At 38.4% G+C, this 23,855-nt stretch overlaps 1 protein-coding gene across 1 annotated transcript in view; it reads right to left on the reverse strand.

The window, feature by feature from the left end:
* The window catches only part of col11a1b (collagen, type XI, alpha 1b), a 79,906-nt gene that overhangs the window by 34,822 nt on the left and 21,229 nt on the right, over positions 1-23,855 (reverse strand). Inside the window, exons 6-32 of the mRNA XM_085253669.1 lie at positions 21,809-21,889; positions 21,316-21,414; positions 19,209-19,511; positions 18,023-18,088; positions 17,158-17,199; positions 16,735-16,797; positions 14,335-14,409; positions 13,876-13,959; positions 11,784-11,840; positions 11,276-11,329; positions 11,139-11,192; positions 10,714-10,767; positions 10,554-10,607; positions 9,781-9,834; positions 9,630-9,674; positions 8,839-8,892; positions 8,704-8,748; positions 7,665-7,718; positions 6,547-6,591; positions 6,303-6,356; positions 6,163-6,207; positions 5,472-5,525; positions 5,334-5,378; positions 4,368-4,421; positions 4,161-4,268; positions 3,180-3,233; positions 925-978 (exon numbers count right to left, since the gene is read on the reverse strand). Coding sequence (XP_085109795.1) covers positions 925-978; positions 3,180-3,233; positions 4,161-4,268; positions 4,368-4,421; positions 5,334-5,378; positions 5,472-5,525; positions 6,163-6,207; positions 6,303-6,356; positions 6,547-6,591; positions 7,665-7,718; positions 8,704-8,748; positions 8,839-8,892; positions 9,630-9,674; positions 9,781-9,834; positions 10,554-10,607; positions 10,714-10,767; positions 11,139-11,192; positions 11,276-11,329; positions 11,784-11,840; positions 13,876-13,959; positions 14,335-14,409; positions 16,735-16,797; positions 17,158-17,199; positions 18,023-18,088; positions 19,209-19,511; positions 21,316-21,414; positions 21,809-21,889 — 1,851 coding nt within the window. The remainder of the gene's footprint in view (positions 1-924; positions 979-3,179; positions 3,234-4,160; positions 4,269-4,367; positions 4,422-5,333; positions 5,379-5,471; positions 5,526-6,162; positions 6,208-6,302; positions 6,357-6,546; positions 6,592-7,664; positions 7,719-8,703; positions 8,749-8,838; positions 8,893-9,629; positions 9,675-9,780; positions 9,835-10,553; positions 10,608-10,713; positions 10,768-11,138; positions 11,193-11,275; positions 11,330-11,783; positions 11,841-13,875; positions 13,960-14,334; positions 14,410-16,734; positions 16,798-17,157; positions 17,200-18,022; positions 18,089-19,208; positions 19,512-21,315; positions 21,415-21,808; positions 21,890-23,855) is intronic.

Here is a 23,855-nt window from a genome sequence, read left to right on the forward strand (position 1 = left end):
TTCCAGGAGTTTGAGTCAGGGAAACAGCACTTTAGGACAAAAATAAATAAACAAATTGATGCTGTAAGTGGTTACCCATAGACACTCGACAGTTTGAACTAGCTGTCGGTTCTAGCATGCTGGGGCCAAGCATGTCTGCTTCTCAATGTCTGTATGAGCGCAGTTTCTCTTGTCAATAATAACCAGCTTCATTCTGAAACCCTCACTCTCATCCCTTTGGCTCAAACACTCACTAGTTTCATTCACACAGCTGAATATAGTTGTCAGTCCTCCATGAAGACCTACAGTACATCTTTACAGCAGTCTTCTGGGTACGGCCTTTGTAGCGCGACAGAGTTAGTGTTGAAAGCCTGCACTGAGCCTTGACCTCAAAGACATTCCAACAGCTTTGTTATAAAATAGGATGACAGTCCTCACTGATCCTGTGGCTAAAAGAAAGTAAATTGCTATAAGAGTCAAAATCAGACCCTTTGGTAGGCTAGGTTCAGTTATTGTGCAAATGTACTGTTTATAAGGTTGGGGAAACCTGCAGTCACCTGAGACTGAAGAAGTCAGTTGGATGGCCAGATGTCCAGATGAACAGAATAAACATTTTGGGATTCACTCACCTGGATGATTGAGCATGCATCAAGTCAATATCAGAAGGCTCTTACAGCAGCAGATTGATTGTTTTGGAAGCCGATGGTCATGTACATATTTTTGTACAAATTTCAGAGTTAATTTGAATGTATTGGAATCAAGTTGGGATTTTTTTAACACACACAGTAGAGTAGGCAGATCTATTTATTTGTTTTCTACCATATCCAGGCTAGCAGTGTCAAAGTTTAATCGTATGTGTGTCCTTTTAAGATGTAAGATGCCCCTTGATCACTAGGAAAGCTGAGTGACTCTGTATGCATGTATTTAATTTTTTTTTTTCCTCACCCTTGTTCCTTTCTCGCCGTTTGCCCCAGGGAATCCAGGAAAGCCATTGGAGCCCTGCAGGGCAAGTAGAGAAAAAAAGTCAGAGAGAAGGACTGAGTGAGCAAAAGGAGAAATACATTCACATATTCGAGAGCATAAAATAACACTCTGCCCTGTAACAATGTCAGTGAGACTATAGAAGAAGTAGCAGCAGTCCTTTTGCACTTTACTGAACAGGGCTAATTAATAAGAAACTGTACAGTCCTTCCACATAAAAGACTAACTTGCCAGCCGATTCATATCAGTGGGTGTGCAGTTTATAGTTTGTCATCCCCTTAGAAAAATGAACACCTTCTTTTTAAGGCATCAAAAGAACCCGGTCACTTTGACACTTTCTGACACACAGACAGACAGACAAAGGTGTTGTTAGGTTGTTAGCAAAGTGTCTAGTGAGGAGGAAGATAAAACTGGCGGTGTGAGTAAATAAAGACAAAGAAAACGGAAACGGTGGATTCTCTTTGTTACCCATCAGCAATTTAGTTAGTGGACTTTTGCAGGCTGTGCTGTCTGATAATGAGAATGGTGCCAGTCAAACAAATACTAGGAGTGTAATCACTGTTGGATGAATTAACAGGAGTACCAAGCAGCTTACCAATATAGCTTCCCTTCATGCAGAATTAGGCAGCATAATTATACGTTCAACCAATTTAAGTTAAACATTTCTCTGACCCAGCTGTGCTCCAAGGTCACGGGCATGTATGGGTGTGTTGAGTTTAAAACGCTCTCTGATGCACAGTATGATGCACTATAGTGCTCATTATTGCACACATGCATATGTATACAAGGAATAATTCTGTGCAGTATGGGCAAGGGCGCCACAACAGGGCAGCGTGGGCAGAAACGCAAGAAGTAAACAGCTCAACATTGTGGAGACAGCAGGAAAGGGACATCTATGCTGCTTAATTTGTTTTTCACAGAGGTGCAGTTATGGTAAACTGAAAGGAGAGCTGGTACTGGACAAGCACGACTTGCACCATGGAGATAAGACTACTGAAGCTCTTGCAAATGGCATCCAGAATTAACAGTGTGGGAAAGCTGTTAACAGAGAGTGATGGGGTGCAGCAGCCAAAAACACAGCCATTGGAGGGATTCATGCACAGGCTGATTGAGGGGGATAAAGGCTGTTAATGGGCCAAGACTTTGACCCTGAACATACTCCTGAGGACGATTTGACATTTTATAACACTGTTGATACTTTGCAATGGAAACATGGGACGAGCAGGTTCTGTCTCATACAGCACATGATCTATTTTGGGAACAGAATTTACTTTTTGGGAACTATGGAAGTCCAAAAAGGACGGTTGGGTTCCAGACAAATATATATTAAAAAATTATTTAAAAATATTTAGTCTATGTATTTGAAAAGTCAGGATGTCTTTATTATCCTTTGAGGACTATATTTGTTGGTTTTGCTATGATTACTAGCACTGAATAACCTTTACTGTACTCTGTCTATTACACAATTGTAAAATGTCAAATCTTGAAAAGCTCCATTCTAGTTAGCATAGACAGTAAATGATTTAAAAAAGTAAATACAAATTACCGAAATATACAGTTTAGAAATTTCAAATGTATTTTGTAGCTTACTCAATTTCAGGAATATCCACAGCTCACATTTTGCTGACATTAACAGAGCAGTTCCTAAATGGATGCTCTAAGACAAGTTGTATCTGACCCATCGTATCAGTGCGAGGGTGTCAGTGCTGACAGCAGCAGAGAGGAACCAGCTGCAGCAGCACATTGTGATAGTGATGCCGTGGCACAATGGTCAGCTGTTGGAGTATTCCTGGATTTTAAGGAGGGCGGACAGCTGATGACTACAGCAGGTGATCGTGCCAGTTACGGCTTCTAAAAGAGGCCTGGAGAGTGTACAGTAGGTGTCTGCTTGGATTTGTGTTTATGAATGTGTGAGTCATCAGGTTTTTGAAAGGCACGTGGTAAGAAGTTGGGTCAGTGCTGATCAGCCAACAAAATGTTGTGAAGTCATAGAGAAAATCAATATAGATTTCTGTACATTCATATATGTAAACACATGGAGTCTGTGCACAGATACACACATACAAACAGCTTGATACTGAAGCTGAATCGTGAGTAAACACAGTGACAGTCATGCTGTGTTGTCAACCATCTACACTGCCCTTGACCAAGACACTGAACACCAAAAGCTGGAAATTATCTTCAGTATTGGATAAAAAGGGAAAATCTATGTCACACACCTTTGGCCCTTGTCTTCCAGGGTAACCAGGCAATCCAGGAACTCCAAGTTTTCCCTAAAAAAAAGAAGAAAAAACAACATAAAGGGAATCAATTGACATTTACAAACACTGGCAGTCAGACCTGTAAACTTCATTGAAATTCACAGAAGCATTGTAAAATATAAAATTTTATTTCTGGCATGTGAAGGTTTTCAATCCCACATTTATGAAACTGACATGATCCATGCAGAGGCTTTTCTGCTAATTGTGAATTCACTTTGGTCCAATCTGGTCATCTCGGATGGCGTATGGTCATTAAGATTTACACAGAATCTGATGCAACTATCCCACATGCTTTTAAAAAAAATGTTTAACCTGATTTTTGTTTCTAAGAAAAATGAGAGCCACATATGAGGATATTTGTTTCAAATTTCAATATAACAGTGGCAGTATAATGTCCTCGTAAGTGGATATCAGGCCCTTGAGTATTTTGGTCTAAATAACAGAAAATGTGATGTCCACATATGTGGACGCCAGGTCCTAGGAGGTAAAGATAACTTTTTAATATTTACAGATAAGCTCTTGATCAAGTTTATTACTGTATTTTTCATTAGAATATGGCTAGTATGAAAGAGTGCCCACCTACTTTAGGATACACAACTGTGATGTAAATCTTGTTATAGTTATAGTGTTATTTACTTGTTATGTCAATAAGAGTGTGTTAGACTAAAGTATGACGTAAGAAAGATGACAGCTCCATGAAGAAAGTTCATGGATAGGACTGTTCTAGTGCTGAAGACAGGTGGCTGCAAAGTAATAAAGTCTGAAGACTGGATAATAAAGTATTTATGTAATATGTGTTATAATGAAAAGTTATAAAATTGCACTCGCACAACTTTATCTTACACAGTTATAGATGAACTTCAACTTCAGCACAACAAAAAACATTAAACAGGAATCTGAGATTTTATATTTTAGTTCCTGTAGGTATTGGCTCCTTACCTTCTCTCCAGCTGACCCCATAGGGCCAGACTCCCCAGTCGGTCCTGACTTTCCCTTAGGACCCTCAGGGCCATCCTCTCCTCTGAGCCCTAGTACGCCATTTTCACCCTAAAGACAGCCAAAACAAAAGTAAAAAATGTTTTTTAATAGTCCTGTCAGACTCTGTAACTGCAAACCTCAGCTGTCATTTTGGAGATGATGGTTTACCTTGTCACCTTTGAGCCCCATGTCACCTTTAAATCCTGGAAATCCATCTTCTCCCTAAAGACAAAAGACGCCAAGCACTCATGTTTAAAACTAAGAGTTTAAGATACAAAATTGATCAAATATAATATATCATATGACAGCTAAGCTATGTTAGCTATAAGTAGCTAAGATATGTATAGTGGAAAAAAAACCCACTTAGCTGTATTGTTATTTAAGTGACAAAATCACAGTGACAGTTTACCACAAAAGGCTTTGTGTATGAAAGTTACATGTTGAAGAGTGTCAGGACTCTATAAGAAAGATTTATAGTGACATCTAGTGGTCGTTTAAATGAAGCATTGACACAGGGAGTTTTGAAGTTATTTTGCTGACACCTGGTGGTTCAACTTGAGAAAGCAGTTTTCAATATTTTGTCGTTTTTATTCTTTGCTTCCGCTACTGATGTCAGTATTCAGAGATATCACGATGCATGAAACCACTAAACCAAATACTAATAAATCACAACTAAGTCAAATCGTAACTTTGCATGGGTAAGAAGAGCTATGCCACTGGATTTTATTAAGGCAGAAGCATGAAAGTAGATGATTTTCTAAGAACATGCTATGAATTTTAAAGTGATGGGAAAATGGGATTTAATAATCTGACAAAAGACCCTAAAACTTACACAGAGCGAGCAATGGGATAAGTTCAACCAATGCAATCTCAGGAAAGAATGGAAACAGATCCATCTGCACTGAGACCGCTCTACAAAGCAGCCTCATTCTAGTTTAATGTTCCACACTCCATTACAGCTCAGTAGCACGAGGGTTTAACTGCCAGTGTGATGGGCCTTTAAGAGTTTTTCCACTTGCTGGATTCGAAGAAAGCCTCATTTGGGAAGAAATTACTACTCTGATGGGTCCATTTTCAAAAGAATGACATCTGTCAACAAGGGTGGGTAAAAAAAGAGGCTGGAGCAGTGTTTACCTTTTCTCCTTTGTCACCTTTAAGGCCTCTAATTCCCTCAGCGCCCTGAAAAAAGTGAAAAAAAAAAAGAAGTTTAGGGAAAACTTTAGGGAAACTTTTCATGGCAGAGTGGTATTGTATGTCTGCAATGGCACATACTTTCACACCGCGAGGCCCAGGGTAGCCGATAGATCCCATAGGACCTGGATGACCCTAACGATTTAAAGAAATAAAACAGGAAAAAATGAGAAAATTCTGTAACTCTGTAGATATTTAGGTTAATAAATAAAAGCTAACAATGCTAATTTGACAGGATAGGAAAGAAAAGACATTTCACAAGTTAAACTGCAAATTGCATATAATAGCACAATTTCAATATTAACACTGATAATACCGTATTATTAACATATTACACTATTATTAATACTTATAAAGAATAGTAATACTGTATCTTTTATTCAGTCTTTTATTCAGTTTTTATCATGCTATCTAAAATGAGAGTATTTAGTGTTTAAAAATCCATGAAATAATACTGTAAAACCTCTTTACTCACTCAATAAAAACTCTGAGTATGTTAATGCCAGCTTACTGTGGTTTGTAACACAGAACAAAGTGACTAATCACAAGCCACTATGTGTGGGTCTGGTATTTTCAGAGGCAATTTACGTGATAGCATCTGAATTGCCTGCCTACATTTAACCTTGAGGCGCACTATGCAGACTAAACTGCATCTGACAAGACTGCCAGACCTCCCTTCCTTTGTTGTGCTACTTTTGATACATTTTAGGAACAGCTGTAATGAGACACTTCTCTGTAACACTAAATTAGCACCAACTTGCATCATACTTACAGCTGCTCCTTTCTCGCCTGGAGGACCCTCTTTTCCTGGGTGACCCTACGGAAGGATGTTTAGAGATTTTCAACAGTTGGTCTTTAGGATTTTGTCAAGATGACAGAAAAAATGAAAAAGTAATCAGATGTGTTACTCACAGGAGGGCCATCGGCACCAGCTAGGCCATGCAGACCTTGCTTCCCTTGAGGTCCCTACAAAGAGAAAGGAAACAGATAGAAAGAGAAGCAGATAGAGGGGGAGATACAGACACACAGATAGCTACTTTTAGAGAGGCGAGTAAGGCCTATAGCTCAGCAGTATGTCTGCAAAATCACTTAAGAGGTCCTGACTGAAACATTTGCAGTTGTGGGGGAGGACTAAGAGGGAACTGGCTTTACTTACTTTTTCACCAGGAGGCCCGATTGGACCTTGAGGACCAATGAGACCCTGAAAGGTAATGCAGATCATATTTAAGAAGGCTTAAATGATGTGGGAAAAGAAGTGATTCATTTTGAATAAAAACAAACACCTGATATGTCCATTTGGGGAAACATATACCCTATTTTATGGTGTGCTATGCGTCACTTGCTTGGTTGTAACAGATTTTCTTTTTTCCCCTTTCATTATTCCAATCATTTTACCTTTTCCAACAAGTTCAGATCTATTTATTCAGCTCTATAAATGGTTTATTATTTTCTGCAGTGATTTTAAAGCCACACTTCTTGGAGACTTCTTGACAATTCAACCAGCAAAGAATAAAATGTTAATAGCAGTTTTTCTTAGAAGCAAGCTGTGTTATTTTTCAAGGGGCCAATGCTTTCACTGGAAGGCATCAGTTTGACTTTAGCCAGGTATTAACTAAAAAGAAAGAGTTATTTATTCAACCTGTATACCATCAGGACAGGTTCCTACTAATACTTTCCAAGAGAATGACGTCATCCTGTTCAGGCTGCAAGTGTCAGCAGGACTGCAAATCTTACCTGGCAATGGCCATTTAGCCCTGGATAAAATACCGAGAGCACTGTTTTGTATTAAATATGACTCAATAATGGAATATTTTTCACCAACTGGACATTGTAATTAGGTTAAGTTCTGTCAAATGAGTACAACATGTCCAATCTTAACTGGACACAAGAGATGCTCTTTTTTGTGGAAATAACAAAACAGTGTTATTGGAAATCTTTCACTCTTCCTCAGTGTGAGTTTTCTGTCAGAATTACAGCAGCTAAAGAAATGAACGTCATAGAGGGAGAAGCGAGAGGAAGGAAAAGAAAAAAACACATCTATGGACTTTTGATTGAAAAAGCAGAGGTGCAACTGATCATTTGAGGTCATCGGGTTCCCTGCTGCACAGTGGATATGGCAGAGAGAGGATAGAGCATTAAAAGGAAGGGAGCAAAAGGAGGATGAGAGAGAGAAAAGGAGACAGTTGGAGAAGCAGTCAGAGAGACTGACTGATCAGTAAAGTTTTAAATAAAGAGACAGATACAGAAAACAAGAAAGCAAAGAAAAAAACTTACATTTGGACCAGGCATACCCTGTTGCCCAGGAGGCCCTGCCTCTCCTTGTGGACCCTGCATTTAAGAAAGAAAACAAAAATGAAGTTGCAAATATCTCCAGTGATCGCAATGAATGCATTTTTTTCCCAACTGTATGCTTTGTTACGCACGACTATCAATGGAAGAATAACTAGTCCAGGGGAAATTGGATACTTCATACTGAAAACAGTCAAACAACAATCTGATTCACTCAAAGTACGAAATGGAGAAAGTGATGAGGTATAAAACTAATCGGAATGGTGATGAGTTGTTTGGCATTTCTGTTGGGATTCAGTATGTCACAACGCAAATACATAAAAAACAAAAGAAGAGACCCATGTGAAATCTACTCCAGCTGTTACAACAAACAAAATAAAGAGGCTCTATTCACAGTGTTCCAGGTTCCCTGACAGTGCATTTAAATAGATTCACCCACTGTTCTTATGTTCCTCCGGTAAAAGGTGCTCTAAAAACCCCCATATGGTGGAGAATTTTGTGTGTGCCATAATTGTTTAGAAACCCTCCTGGAAGTCCTATCGTAGTGGTAATTTTAGGTTTCTTGTTTTTTGGAATGTTGAGCTCAACACCAACTTTAAGACGTTAATGAGAAACACACTGAATGCCTATTGTTCTATACTCCTCTTCAGCTGGTTGTTTCTTTGCCTTGCTGACTCAGTGACCACAGACAGTATGTGGGCTTGTTTCACTGTCTTGACCATTGATCTGCAAACCTCACTCACACATCCCACTGAGACCCTACAGGAAGATAAATCCATGATGGGACCATTGACATACAGACTTTTCCATTTAAACCCTTGAGTGCGCAGAAAGTACGGCAGAAACTCTGAGGAGCATGATTTAACTATTATCTGATGACTAAAAGGGCCTGATTCCTGTTAGAGTAAACAGGGGTTAAAAGCCAATGACATGTTATACAGCAGAAAAAGAAAAAAAACCTCAAACTGCTTAGTTGGTTCTGTACATATTCATTGATCTTTAATATGAAGAAAACATTTCTTACCATATTTCCTTTAGGACCAGGTTGCCCATCAAGACCAGGAAGACCCTAAAGAGATCAGTTTTTGATGTTGTTTAAGAAGAAATAGGACACGATAAACAGTTTGGAGATTAAGTGATGAGGATTTACTATACTTACACGCTGTCCTGCGGGGCCAGAAGACCCTCTGGGGCCAAGCAAACCTCTAGGACCCTGTATTTTAAGACAAATATAAACTGAAGAAAACTGTATAAACTAATGCATAAACACAAAGTTCTTATACTGATTGTTTATTTGTTTGCTTTTGCATTTCCAGTGTATCTGTGCAGATTAAATGCCTAAATTATGGCATCAATGTTCTATGACTTCCCACACATGTGAAATGCTGACCTCATGTGGTCATCTATGAAAACTACTGCACAGAATACGCATGAGAGCAATTTCTCATGTCAAAAGCCTAAAATTATACACTTAGAATGAGCGCACTTAGTCTTTCATCTATTGACAGTGGATGATGAAATTCTGCACAACTGGCCCTTTAAAAAGATTGTGCTATTTTTGGGTATACCAGGGAGCAAACTATTTCTATTGCAACTCTATGCTCCATTTGAAGAGCACTGGGCAGAATATGTCAGTTTCTGGAAAGTAATGACTGAAAAACACATTCATGGTTCTATTTTCTGATCTGTTATGTAAAGCCTTTCTGCCATGGCAAGGTCGAGAATACAATGGTAATGGTCCTTCCCAGAGAGGAACGTCATTATAGCTGGAGTAAAGAGAGGATTGCAGAGCTATAGGTTTATATCAGTTAAACAAGAAAAGAAAAGAAGAAAGTTGATGAATGAGACTTGTGTTAGTATGAAAATTGAGCACATGGTTATATTTTCAGCAAATTCTGATGTTTGACATGGTGGTTTAATCTTGTTTTGACAGCTAATAAATGCACTTACCATCTCTCCGGCCACACCTCTCTGTCCAACCTGGCCATCTTCACCCTTTTGTCAGAAAAGAAAATAGTAGATTATTAACAGATGTTATGTAATTTTGAAGAAAAATGTCAACATGACTAGCTAGATTTTGAATAAAGTGCTAGAGTCTTACTCTTGGGCCATCTTCTCCTGGGGGTCCTGGAGGACCTGTCGAGCCCTGGTCTCCCTGGGGAAAACAATCACAGAAGAGAGATATCAAAAAACATTAGGATGTTAGGGTCAAGAAAGAATCTCTGTAACTAAGAAAAAAAAAAGAAACAATCCTTTAATTAAAAAGGCGTAACACGAGCCAAAAATTGAGAAAACACAGAAAATGCTGTTAAAAAAAAAAAAATCAGCAACAAAGCTGCCTTTAATCTACAGTAAGCACGGTTACCACAACTGGCATGGACCTATATGGTTTGCACTATTTATATACTGTTAAGGGATTGGCCTTGTAATTACTTAGTATAGGATAAGACATGAAACCCTGTCTAGAAATACCTCTCTGTGATCTTTGTCCTTTCTTTCTGGGCTCTCCATATAGCCCATGTTACACAAACACTAAAATCAGCAGTCTTCATCTACCACCAGGACCGGTTAAACTCAGCCCAAGTGGTTTTTGAGTTAACCCCATCTTTCATAACTGGGTCAAACGCCCTAATGAGTTCCACTGGTTCAGAAGTTATGTCTGTCAGCACTGGGGTGCACATGACTTGGATGGAGTGGCCGTTAAATGACAAATCAGCACCGATGCGTCGTTCAAGGGCAATAAGTGTTTGGGCCTAAAGATGACTTTGGGACTCTGGGATTTTTATTTTTGGAGTCAGATATAAGTCTTCTGTGATGTCTGTCCTCTGACTTTATGCATTTAACAAGAGACAGATTTGCTCCTTTGATACTTACTCTATGTCCCTTCTCTCCGGGAAGACCAGGGAGACCATCAAAACCTCGATCGCCCTGAAAAGGCACGGCAAGAATTGGTAAGGCGTATCAATCAGTATGACAGGTATCACTTTGAAGACACAGCGAAGCCCAAACAATGCTTCAAACGTAGCCAGTTTACCTTGCCTCCCGCTTCTCCTGGCATTCCTCGTGCACCGTCAGCTCCATTTCGACCCTGGAGAACATGCAGATATCACGTAAAGTTCTACAGAAATCTTATTCGAAAAATATTCAGTTACTGCAGATATTTGCTGAAAATAAACAAAGTGATGATGCTTTAAATTTTTTAACTACTTCATGCTTAAATAAACACAACTTTTAGTTTAAACAGACAATTATTGGGTGCAGCTGAATTATTTGAAATGGAGCCATGCCTGAAACGAAACAGACTTTTCTCTCTGGAAACTGTATGTGCTGTTCATATTTTATTAAATATGAGGAATTTAAACATATTCTTCTATTATAATGCAACATTGTTCTGGAGAAGATTAACCATTAAAAACTTGACAGTATAGAGACCTAAGACCTTAGGGAAAGTACTCTTACCCTTTTTCCTGATTTTCCTGGTGGACCAGTTGGGCCTTGTAGACCTCTGGGTCCCTATGGAAAAGATATATAAATATTTCAATCAAGCAATAACAAAATTAAAGAAAAGATAATATAACAAAGCATTTTCATCCTACCTGTGGCCCAGTATCACCACTGTCACCTTTAAGTCCAGGAGCACCAGGTCCACCCTATTTAGAATGAAAAATAAAAAATACAGATACAAAAACACACACCAAGATTGTTTTAGTGAATGAACACATCTTCAGTGATGCCAGACATTTTGTCATTTCATTATTTCACTGGGAAATCAGTATAATCCCGGTTGGAATGGAAACTAATGTGGATGTAAACACACAAAATGTAACATCTGGATGACAGCACTGGTCGTTTCCAAGACACAACCAAGACATAAAAAAAAAAATCACAAGCAAGTCATTTGCAATCATTTAAAATGGATAAAGATCAATGAAATTAAATCAAAACTGGTGGTAGTGTGTGGGTATGAGTGAGTCGATACATTATCGGCGAGTGTGGAAGGAAGCAATAAAGGATTTAAGGAGAATGGTAGACAATAAGAAGTTCAAATTATTGACTGTATTTCTCAAGCTTAAAATGTGCAAATGTGTGTTAAACAGCACTTACCACAGGCCCAGATCTTCCTGCCATGCCCACTGGCCCTGGAGGACCTCTCATTGTCAGCTGTGGATCAGACAGAAGCAACCTATAAACAGCTTGTCACCAACTGCAGAGGCACTCTTGCATCCACATTTGTCTATTTATCTATCTAGCAGAGCTTGAAGTGCTTTGTTTCAAATATTTATATTGAATCGGCTTTGCATGCAAAAAAAAATGCCTGTACTAAAGCGTGAATTTATCTTGGCACCATAACAGTTCTGCAACTATTAAAGAAAACGCTAATAAGAACTCTTTCTTTTAGCCTCTGTCGGACATGGAACCTTACAGAGTGCAAACTTTACTTTGTTCTTGTTCACGGTTTGCCACTCGGCTCATGGTTGACCACAGCATTGTACTGCCAAAAATGATGTCTGGAGTTTATTTGCAGTGTGACTACTGAATGAAATAAATTGCTAATTTAAAGAATGCTAGCTATACTAGTATGCTATACCAAGACTGAATCATGAAATTTGTTAACTTATGTGTATTTTCAGGAAAACAACTAAATACAGAAGCACTGAAGAGCACTTCACCTTTAACCTTCTCAAGGCAGACGTTGCCGATTTGCAACAGTTAACTCATTCACTGCCATTGACGTCTATAGCCGTCAATTGCAGTGAATGAGTCAATGGGTTTAACTCATTCACTGCCAATGGCTGGCAGTGAATGAGTTAAAAACGAACAACCTGATTACCCCACATACATATTTTATGAGTTTTTTTTTTACTCAGAAGTACCACTGCAGGACTTGGTTGTGCATTAGCAACAAAAAACTTAATTTGAGCCTGAGAGGGTTAAGAATCGGCCCTGAATAATTAAAATTTGTGAAAATAATTCATGCTCAGAACATTCTGGGCCTTTTTGTTTATTTCCTCCATCAGACCAAACCTTTGGCATAATAGACAAATATAGAAAGGTGACAAGTGCTTTCTAGACATTACTAAACTCCAGTGTTGGTAGCCCTCCAACTCCACAGAATGTGTTAATATATAGTATTTGTGCAATACTTAATGAACTCCATGTGTTCAACCTGTTTTTCAACAGTGTTATGGTTGTCTGGATCCCTGAGTGGGTGTGAACATCTGTGCTGGATTTATATACTACCAAACATGACACAGGTCCATATCTTGGAGTTCAGGATTTATGAATAATGATTCCTTCTGGTATTTTTTACTATAATTTCTGTTATTTAATGGTCATTTTCATGGTCTACATGACGTTACTGTATCAGTTCTATGTAACCTACTTCTGTCATCCTTGAAAACGTACCGTTTGCCACAACAGTCAGTGCCCTTCCAGTTGACCCATACATACACCTATAAGCTACTTCGTTCACAATATCAACCAATCAAGGTGTGATTGGAGTGCAGACTTTCACATTTAACAAAATTATTGGACTAACTGTTTAGCTATTACAGCCATTTTTATACATAGTGCCCTATTTTCAGATGCTCAAAAATAACTAAACATAATAAAATTATTATAAATACAAGGATTGTTTTTAATTGTTGAATGAAAATCCTTCATTCAAGTCCAAACTCTAGAATCAGTGAAGCAAGTCAGTAAAGTCTAGACGGCACGGAGATCACTAAATACTTCACCCTTGAGATACTCTGCAACTCTGCTAGGTCTTCACTGCAGCTGCTCCTTGTTTATGGGTCTTTCTGCCTCCAATTCTCTTTTTAGTAACAACGAATGATGCTCTATTGTGCTGAGATCAGGTGACTGACTTAGTAAATGAAAAATATTTCATTTCTTTGCTTAGAGAAACTCTTGGACTGCTTTTGCAGGATACGTTGGGTCATATGTGGTGTGCAGAGGCTTTAGCCCTGTACATTTCAGTATTCATCTTACTACTTCTATCAGCAGTGACATCATCAAAAATCACTACTAGCCAAGAAGCAGTGGCAGCCGCGGCAAAGTTTGCTATAACTTTGTCTCCATCATGTTGGCTAGATGGTGCAGTATGTCACAGATCATAAGCTTTTCCTTTCCTTCTAAATATTTTTTTCAAGTTAATTTTAGTAACTCTGGGCTCATATTTACCAATGATACTCACCCTAGCCTGAGACAGAATGGCTTGAGCCTGAGCTTCCTGGGCTGTAATCACAGGTCCTTTGTGTGCTTCACCACCTGCGCGGAACTGTTAGCCACAAAAGGAAGAAAGCAACATGATTAAAAACAAACTGACTTATGTTGTTTTTACAGTGTGACACGTCCAATGGTCATCCCCGGTGAGTGTGTTCAAATCTGCACTGTGTTCTGGTAAAGCGTCTTACACACACCACAGTCAAATATCTGTCACCTAGCCTTTATGGCCTCAGTCACTGGTTCTACTCCATTGCACTGGCTGACATTTACAAGGTAGGTGATTTGTAACCCAAAGAAAATAAGGCTGCAATCCTTTGGCCTACTGTTGATGCAATGAGGTAAACTTACTAAATGTAGCAAGTTCACAGGCTAGTGCCTGAGATGAAAGGAGTGCAATATGACCAGCTCTGAAAGCAGGAAGACTTACTGGAAGCATCAGAATCGTCCCTGGAGGCCCAGGAACACCATCTGAACCAGGAATACCAGGACGCCCAGGAGAGCCCTGGAGAACCACACGAGAGAGGAGAAATCAACAATCAAGCTAAAGTAACAGAATACCAATTAACTGCAAAACTGTAATTCAAAAGATTTTAATATACAGGAGTCCAGTTAACTAACACCCCCCAAATTATTGAATTCAAATCAGCCAGTGCTTCAGTTAACTTGTAAGCAAGCATGTAACATTGTTATGAATAATTAATATGTGGTTAAGATAAGATATGCAGTACTTTACTTATCCCAAAGTTAATCCCATATCCTGAAGGGGCTGAAGCAAAGTCCAAATAATAATAATAAGAGAAAACTCCTAATAAATAACATCTGCAATAATTACAAGGCAGAAACTAAAGAAATCTCTGTTCACAGTAAACCCCTGTTTATCTCCAACAATCACTTCAAAGCCAAAGTCTTCTTTCTGTATTGTTGTTCTTTATTCTGAAAACAAAAATTGACTAATCCTACTAAGATTAATTCAACCACAACTAAAGTATTTATTTATTATTATCACTGACTTTACCAAGACTAAATATCCACAGTCGTGGCCTTGAGAGGAATAAGGCTCATTAAATTAGAGGGATTTAAAATTTCTTCATTGAATGAAAAATGGAGAGTGTTTTGCTAATTTTAAAGTTCACCCCAAGAGAGAAAGAATATTTGTGGCCAACGGGTAGAATCTGAGGAAATACATAATTTGAAAGGGATAGATTCTTTTAATGCCATTGGCCAAACTGACATTGTTAATTTAAGACTGAGTTTGGTCAGCCTTTAGCTCCATCTCTTTCATATCCACATACTGTCTGCTTCAGCTTAGGCACCAACATGCACACTTCAGCTTTGCATTGTAATACTCCTACCTTGCTATATTCAGATGCCACCGACAAGCATGGAAAGTTATGGTGTAAGCTTGCAAAATCACTACTATTGTCACTACAAATTTGATTAAGATTTGTCAGCATCTGTGCCAAATTTTTCTGTATTGTAAACACAATATGTAAAAAAAAAAAAAATCGGCATAAAAGATAACAGTATGAACAGAAGTGTCAATTTTTTACATATTTTTGATGAAAGAAAAACAAAACAAAGAAATAATCTAAAATAAGATCAAGCCTAAATAGTATCTCCTGCTTCTCAGGAAACCAGCATCGACTTTGCAGTCTAGTCATGCACGACAATCTCAGACTACTTAAATTGATGCCATGTGTTCCCCGTGCTCTGATCTGCATTTTCTCAGTTCCTGTGAATATGCTTCATCCATTACCATTATTGTAAGCATAGTGGCCTCTAGTGTTAATGAAAGTCCTATATGGCTGGGAAAATGTTTCAGTGGAAATTAGGGAGGTGGATCATGAAAAAAATGAGCAGATCAAACGCTGAGTGCAGGCAGATCCTACGCAACGGAAAACCACCAGACTTAAGAAACAAGTCACTTTTAATGCCCCTGTCAATCTTAAGCAAGACCGTTTCTCATGGGGTTGTTAAGGGAGGGGGACAGGACTTCTGGACTAACAAAATATTTTTGATCACTGTTAGTCAATGGAACAAAAGGCCTTTTTGTACTGGCCATACTGACGGAGGCGTGTTGGTGTATTTTTATGTTGACAATTATATGGTTAATCTCTAGTGAGAGAGTAGATGTGCTAAAAGGCAGATGAAAGGGGGGCTGCAGAGCATTCATCACATTTGGAAAAATGCAAGCTGAGCTCCAGCTTTCTGGAGGGGACAGACACTTATTATGTTGCAGCCAATCAATCAAATAAATGAGCCACGTGGCTGAGAAAAGAAATGTTTGGGGATAATTTATGCTTCTACATATTTTACAGCCAATTCCTTGCATTTCTCACCAATCCTTAAGCATACCAGGCCTACTTCTCAGAACCTTTCTTTGTTGCTATATTGACAGTTTATGGGCATCTCATTTCCCTGCACCACTCCTCACTAATCCCTCCTACTGCCGCAGTAGCAAGCTGTGTCCAATGGTATTATTCATTCCATGGCACTGAAACTATGCTCCACAGCTTTCCAGTAGAGAAGAACAGAGAAGGATAACAAACACAGGGACATTTTTTATTGTACTGAACCCAATTATCCCGCATGAAGAATTAATGGCTATCTAGAGCTTAGATTACCATATTTTCACAATGTAACATAAATAAAGTAATAAATTTAAATATTTTTATAACAACGTCTCTGTAAATAACTAGTCAAAGGTGCAGATATGTTATCTTTAATTTAACAACAAGTGTATTTTAAGGTTTTATAACAAGGAGAAAACAAAAGCTTTTCAAATACATCTTTAATTAGTTGTACAATTATTGCAACCTTCACTCACCCTCTGACCAGGGTCTCCTGGTGGACCTGGGGAACCTTGCAATCCTGGGTTACCAGTAACACCCTGAAACCAGACGTGGATACACTTAGCATTTTATCCAAGCTACTGCTAACCAGCATTCCCACCACAGTCAGTCTATCCAACGCTTTATATGTATAAGCCAACAAAGACAGAAGCAAAGACACTGGTTTGAAAGACATAAGCCTCAAAATGAAACAGCCTCATACCCCCTTCCTCCCCTTGCATTTCACAGACACAGACATACACACATTCATGCACAAGTACACATTCTGACAGTCTCTCCCAGCTCAAGCTTCACTGGCGATCAGGACTGACGCTCTTTCCATAAAGACATTTTTTCCTTCTTTAGCTGTTCTCCATCTGTGGAAGCCAGACAGGAGTGTGGGAGAACGTGATACTCACTGCTGGGCCAGGGGCTCCTGGGGGTCCTTCTACAAGCATCCCCTGAAAAAGGAAAAAGTGGATGCAGTAGCATTATAGGGCATCCTGTAAGTTGTTGCCCACAGGCAATGGAGAGTGAAGCAAAAAATAGGAGACATGCTTGTTTGATGTTGAGGATCTTACTCATAGCTAAATGACCAGTGCTCTAGTTATCTGATACTTCTAAATGTGTGTGTGTGGTCAAAATACTTGAATGGGAGCCTGTGGTGGTACAAACAGTATGGGAAGAGAGATGTTAACTACTGCTGCTATTTTGGACACTGTTTAGCCTGTTTAAACTGTATAGGTTGAGGGACTTCTTTATGTGACTGTGGTTGTATATACAGCCTATATGTAAATCTCTCCAGAAGGCAAGCTACCCATGGCTGCCACTGCCCTAAGTAAAATCAAACAGCTAAAGTTACTTTGCACTGAAGTAAATTAAGGCACAGACAAGAGTAAATCAAGTCTGAAAGATGTTTGTGATCTGATGAAATTCCTCTAAAACAATTAAAAAAATATGCAAAATAATTTGATTGTGACATATAAATCACTGCGTGCAAGTAACATAGTGAATAGATATGAAAGTAGGCTGAGAATAATTATGAAAATGTGCTACTTGTCTGAAAAATATGTTGGTTAGAATAACAAAGAAAATATAGTGTACCAGACACAGACCAGTGTAGAGTATTAGAGTATTAGGATCTCTACAATTAAATTATTCTTAGCAATATGTTTGTTTCTTAAATATTTTACTCAGTTAGTATGTACCTATTTATTTAACTTGAACCTTTAATGGAAAGGTTTATTCTCAATAAGAGAAAGATGAGAAAGACTTTTCACTTACGGGCTCTATGACAGCAGGTTCGCCCTTCTCTCCTTTTTCTCCCAGGTACCTTTGACCTCCATGCACCTAAAGACATAGGACATACCAGGTGAATTTCTTTACAAAATAGAAACAAAAGCTTGACTTTTTGTTTCTAAAGACAGACCATCAGTGGTTTAAAGAACAAAAATGCAAATTGTGATATCAATGAACAGCAGATGTCTTGCCTGAAGCCTCCTATACTTAAAATAGTGACAAAATTGCCCATAAAAAGTAAAACTTTACCAAAATGATGACTAGTGTCCTGCATATTTTTTCAAGGCAAAAAAAGGTGTTTTTTTTCTACTGGAAAAAAAATATCAAATGTCATTTTGCAAAAAGCTATAATTTAGGATATGGTCTGACTACTACTTATTAGTTATCCCAAAAGCCAGGAACTGCCCAAAAAGACCCTACTGAGCATGAATGTAGAGGTCGTTAACTGACACTATCCATACAATGACTTAACATGAGAAGAATTCACAAAGAAACAACCACAGTGTTTCCAAAACCCACAAGATTGTACAGTTCAACCTAAAGAGGAAACCAGTACTTAATGAGAAAGTCATAGAGAAAGGCTGAGACTGTGCAGTGGAAAGCAAAAACTGAGCAGTTAAGACTGAACCTAAGGAGACAGATCCCAAGCCAAGATCCAGACAGAGCCTGTGTCACTTCCTGATACTGAGAATCCTGAGGCAAAGTACAGGGCTGGAAACAAGTAACAATAGACACTAGGTCAGCAATTTCTGTCTGGCTTTATAGTTTGATCTAGACGGATTTAATGAAGAAAAGACATATTTGTAGATTTTGACTGACTACACAGTATGATCTAAAATCAAAATTGGTGTGACAACTAGTGTAAAGCATCTTTGGTAAACATTCAAGGTCACTGAGTTCAAGAGGTCATAGAAGGTCAACATCTGCTTATGTGTAAAAGACAAGGTGTGTGTTTGTGCTCTACTTGTGTATTTAAGTTTTGTCCCTGAGTAGGCAGAACGATCCAAGCTAACATTAGAAACAACAAACACAAAGGGCACCGAGAATACTCCATCAAACAAATGCTATCAACATGTTCTCCATCCTTCCACATTCCTGAACACCACCTCTACCCCCTCCATGCCCGACCCCCATCCCTCTCAGCATGACTCCTAAGCAGTCCAGCACTTACACTGCTCTCTTTGATATCTGTTTCAGCTGGAGCACCAGGGCCAACATGTTCCTCATGTGGTACAGATGTAGGCTTGGCGTTGTAGTCGAATTCATCATAGCTTTCATAATTATATTGCTTCTCTGTAAACTCTTTGTCGCCATATGCATTCAGGTCGTATTCCTTAAACTCATACACGTCAGTCCCTGGATCCACCTTCTCCTGGGTGTCCACTGGGGCAGCAGTTTCCACACCAGTAGTGGGATCTACCCCGACCTGTTCCACACCAGTGATGTAATCATCCACTATTTCCTCTACGTACGCCTGGGATCATTCAAGGCAATGCAAACAGAAGGAACAACAAGGTTTGGTTAGTGAAATGAAACCATGGGACCAATGACAATTATTCATGTGTTTTACAAAGTCAAAACAGTAATAAGCACTCTGTTTGAGCAAAAGTACTATATGGCAACTAATTTTCTAGTTAGTTCTACACACATGTCTAATTTGGTACAGCTAAATGTACAAATCCACATGTGTATTGTTAGTAAGCAATGTTACTAAGATTAACATCTGTAATCACATCAATATACCAATATTTTACATTATATATCATCAATATAGCAATTATTTATTCCTTGCAAAACAGCTGGAGTAATTTCAAACTGATATATTTTTTTTAAAAACCAATCACATAGGCACAATATGATTCAAACTAAAAGCTGAAACAACAAAACAAAACAAAAAAGGGGGTAATTTAGACAACAAAAACAATAATTTAATCCAATTAATAATAATAATGCAAATGCGTATATACAAATATTTTGAAGAACTTTGATCCGATGAAGAATAACTCAGGACTAAAACAGTAAAAAGTAATGTAAGCGCAGAAACTGAAGCACTGCACTGATGTCAGTCACAGTCAAACACAATGGGAAAATATCCAAGCATCTCATAAGCACAGGAGTTTCCACCAATACGCTTTTGTACTTTAGCATTGTCTGTCGACTACACCGCTGTCCTCAGTATTTAGGCATGCATTCCTACAAAATATTTTTTTTCCCTCGGATACTCCACCATCCCATCATTTTAAATTAACCCGAGTCCTGAGCTAATTGAAGCTGCATTGTCTATCTTAAGGTACACACAAAGCAATCAGCGATCATTTGGCTGCCAGAGAACAGTATCATATTGTTTTGGTTGAACCCCCAAATGTTCCTCATTATCTTGTGTTTTGTGTGATGGTTTAGCACAAATTAAAACAGGATCTGCCAAATTCAGACTATGGAAGAAATATAGGGGATGTGCCTGTGTAGTGATTTTCCATTGGTTACAGTTCATTAAATGACAAACTTTTCCTGCTTTTGTCTTTATTCAAACTCTGTTTGATGGAGGCTGTTTCTCATGGAAATCAAGTAGTGGAGTAGGCTGTTTGATGTTAATGATGCCGTGTTGGATTGTGACCTCCAAAGATGATCATAAAAATCTGTCTTGTTGCCAGTGATGCCTTACGGTTTTACTAGCATTTCATTTTAAACCCATTTACCAGGAATTGAAACAAAACTGGAATCCAGATGTTAAATTTCAAATCAATGACACACAGATAATTTTCTACATTCAGAGGAAGTTTATCCTGCAGGGCTTATTTTAACAAACACTTTCATGGTTATGAAATTGATCTAATTTAATAAAACCAAAATTTAAGGTAACACTAAATTTAATATCCTAATGAGATTATCAACCAACCACTAATTATGTACAGTCACAAACAAGTTTACGTAGAAATCCGTGATAGTTCCCAGAAGTTTCTAATAGCTCTTCACCACAATCTATGGTAATCTTTCCAAGGTTCCTCGTTAAAACCTGCTGATTGCTCTTAAAAGCAAAAAGTACAGCACAATAAACATTTTGCATAACTAGCATCATATTGTGTGGAATGACCATATTTGACATGTGTGTATCCAGAAATAACTTTCACTGTGCCTGTACCTCCTGATGGTGATCAAACATGGTTATAGAATTAAAGTAATTTTATAAGATATAGACCTCAGGACATTTTCCCATAGCTTAGTTATCAAACATTTTTAAAATCTCAGGGTTTTAAAAATAAGCAGTTTTAAAAAGTTACCTCGCCTTGTCCTGCAGTATCAGTGGGATTCTCAGGTTGACTTCCATCCACTACGGTGTAGTCATACTCACCTGTATAATAGTCTCCACCCACATTTGTCTGAAATTGGAGCAAGAACAACACAGGGAAGGTTTGTAACGGGTAAAATACAGTAATTATCACCAATCTTGGTGATGTAGATGTCTTCATCTGCCTCTAGCACACCCTTTCTCAAACAAAGAAACACAAAGAGAGCTAATTTTATAATTATGATTGTAATAGACATGTGAAAATTATTGCTACAGAATTAAGTATATCCAGAATATGTATCATAATGAGCAATAAAAGCAACTAACAATTGCTCCAATAAAAGAAATGTAGCCAAGAAATACAACCAACAGAGACAGAGAGGGCAAAAATGAGACGATGAAAAACTAAAAATAAGGGAAAAAAGGAAACCATACATATATGTCGTTCTTGGTGACACCCATAATAACTGCTTGTCAAGTTTTACCTGAGTTTTGGCTGCTTCAGTAGGGGAAGGGTCAGTGGTTATCTCTCCCTCACTGTAGTCATAGACATCATAGTTAGGGTACTGTTAAAAAAAAAAAAAAAGGAAAAAGAAGAGGCATCCACAATCAATTAGTTGGTGCGATCATGTAAATAAAGCAGCACGATGTCTTCATTTACAGACAATGTACTTCATTTACATGGCAAGTAAGCGTTCATGCTTCTCAAAACTGGTTAAAATCCAAACTTAAACCACACAAAACATTAAATATATAGCTTCTTGCTATTTTAAAAATAGCAATGGCTGGTTGATGTTAGGGGAGATTTTACATCCATATGAGGAAATGAAATCCTTTAGCACATGGATGAATGGAACATTCCTTTATCCTTCCCCTTCCTCTGAGAGACCCTCCTGAACATAAGCAAGCAAACAACAATTAAAATTCCTGTTTGCTGCTGACAGGAGGTTAATAGGTTAATGCAATGCCAGTGAAAATGTATCTGCTTCTGCCGCTTAATTTGAATGCCAACAATTGCTGGCGGCTTTCATTAGTGGCTCTTTAAAAGACAAAACTCAAGCTGTACAGAATCACCGCAAGATGGTAAATTATGGGGAGCATACAGGATAGAGCAGCAGGGGATAAAACCATTGTTCCTCTATTTTAAAACCTGACTCCTATAAAAAGAAAAACACTCACACACCCACTGGGGTATTGGAATAGTCATCGTGAAAACAATGCATTTATCTGAACAATGTGTGCTCATCAACTTCAGATGGTGATAATGGTGATGTGTGCATTATGTTGCTGTTTATATACATTTTAAACATTAATTCAACCTGCCCTGACCTGAACCTGAGGAAATATCATAATATACACTCTGCAAGACTGAGTCAAATTTATCTTATTCTCCTTAAGATGAGGTAGAGGAGCAGATGAGCGCCACTCTTAAAGCTTGTCATTAAATATCAAGCTGCAGCCTGGAGAAAATTGCCTTAGCTTAGGAGAAACACTCAAGGAACAAGGAAACATTTTTATCTTGGCTGACTTAAGACAAATCAATAAATCATATGGTCTAAATTATCTTTAAAATGTATTATGCTCATCATCTTTTGGCTTTAACTTCATATTTACAGTAAAAAGAGCAGACTTCTATCTACTTCTAGCTTCTTCTCATCTAACCCTAGACCAAAGAAAGCAGATGTGTATTATATGTTTAAATACTTAAAATCACCATTTAATGGGCATTTATTGTGATACTGCCCATAACCAACAAAGTGTTATGCAAATGAGTCACTGTAGTCCTTTAAAAGAAAAAAAAAAGAAAACTTTTAGTTGTCCTAACACTGTCAAAACAGAGGCAAAGTAGATTAAGTTACCAGACCAGCCCCTAATGCTACACTCTATGCGCAGGAATAAATATTAGTCCCTGGACAACTGCTAAGCTCATAAAAACAATAAAAGAGCCACGGCCTGCTGCAAGGCTGGCCTGGCGTCCGTTCAGCGGCCCAGAGAGGGAGAGGTCACAGAAGAGAGAAGTTCTGGCCAGACTGACTGAAATGGCAGAGAGGGAGAGGGAGAGAGAGAGAGAGCGAGAGAGAGAGAGAGAGAGAGAGAGAGCGAGAGAGAGAGAGAGAGAGAGAGAGAGAGAGAGGGGGGGGACAGGGTTAGATGGAAATAGGGAGGGAGAGAAAGAGAGGGAGAGATAGAGAATGAAGAAATAATTTATAAAGATTTATGGTGTTGAAGTGCTTGGCTGAGCTGAAGGCCTTCACCACAGGCATGGATGAAAGACGTAAATACTAAGGGGTGCTTATAAAAAAGAGCACTCCCCCCAGCTTCCTTCTCCATCACTCCGCTTGCTCTTTTAACCAAGCTGGTAACATGTGGTTCATGACCACTTGCTTCAGGACAAAATCATTTCACCTAACAAAGGTAAATGTAACAGTTTGGGCTAAAAGATCACAAAAATATCCTTTTCAACAGTGATTTGTCATTTTCAGGAAATGTTTTTCAGTTGTGCATGAGTACATAACTTTTTTTAAAATACTG

This window comes from Mchenga conophoros, linkage group LG18 (assembly GCF_057382185.1).
Source record: "Mchenga conophoros isolate Kocher_MC1m ecotype Shallow Benthic linkage group LG18, M_conophoros_male_GT1.1, whole genome shotgun sequence".
In the NCBI taxonomy this organism is placed as follows: Eukaryota; Metazoa; Chordata; class Actinopteri; order Cichliformes; family Cichlidae; genus Mchenga; species Mchenga conophoros.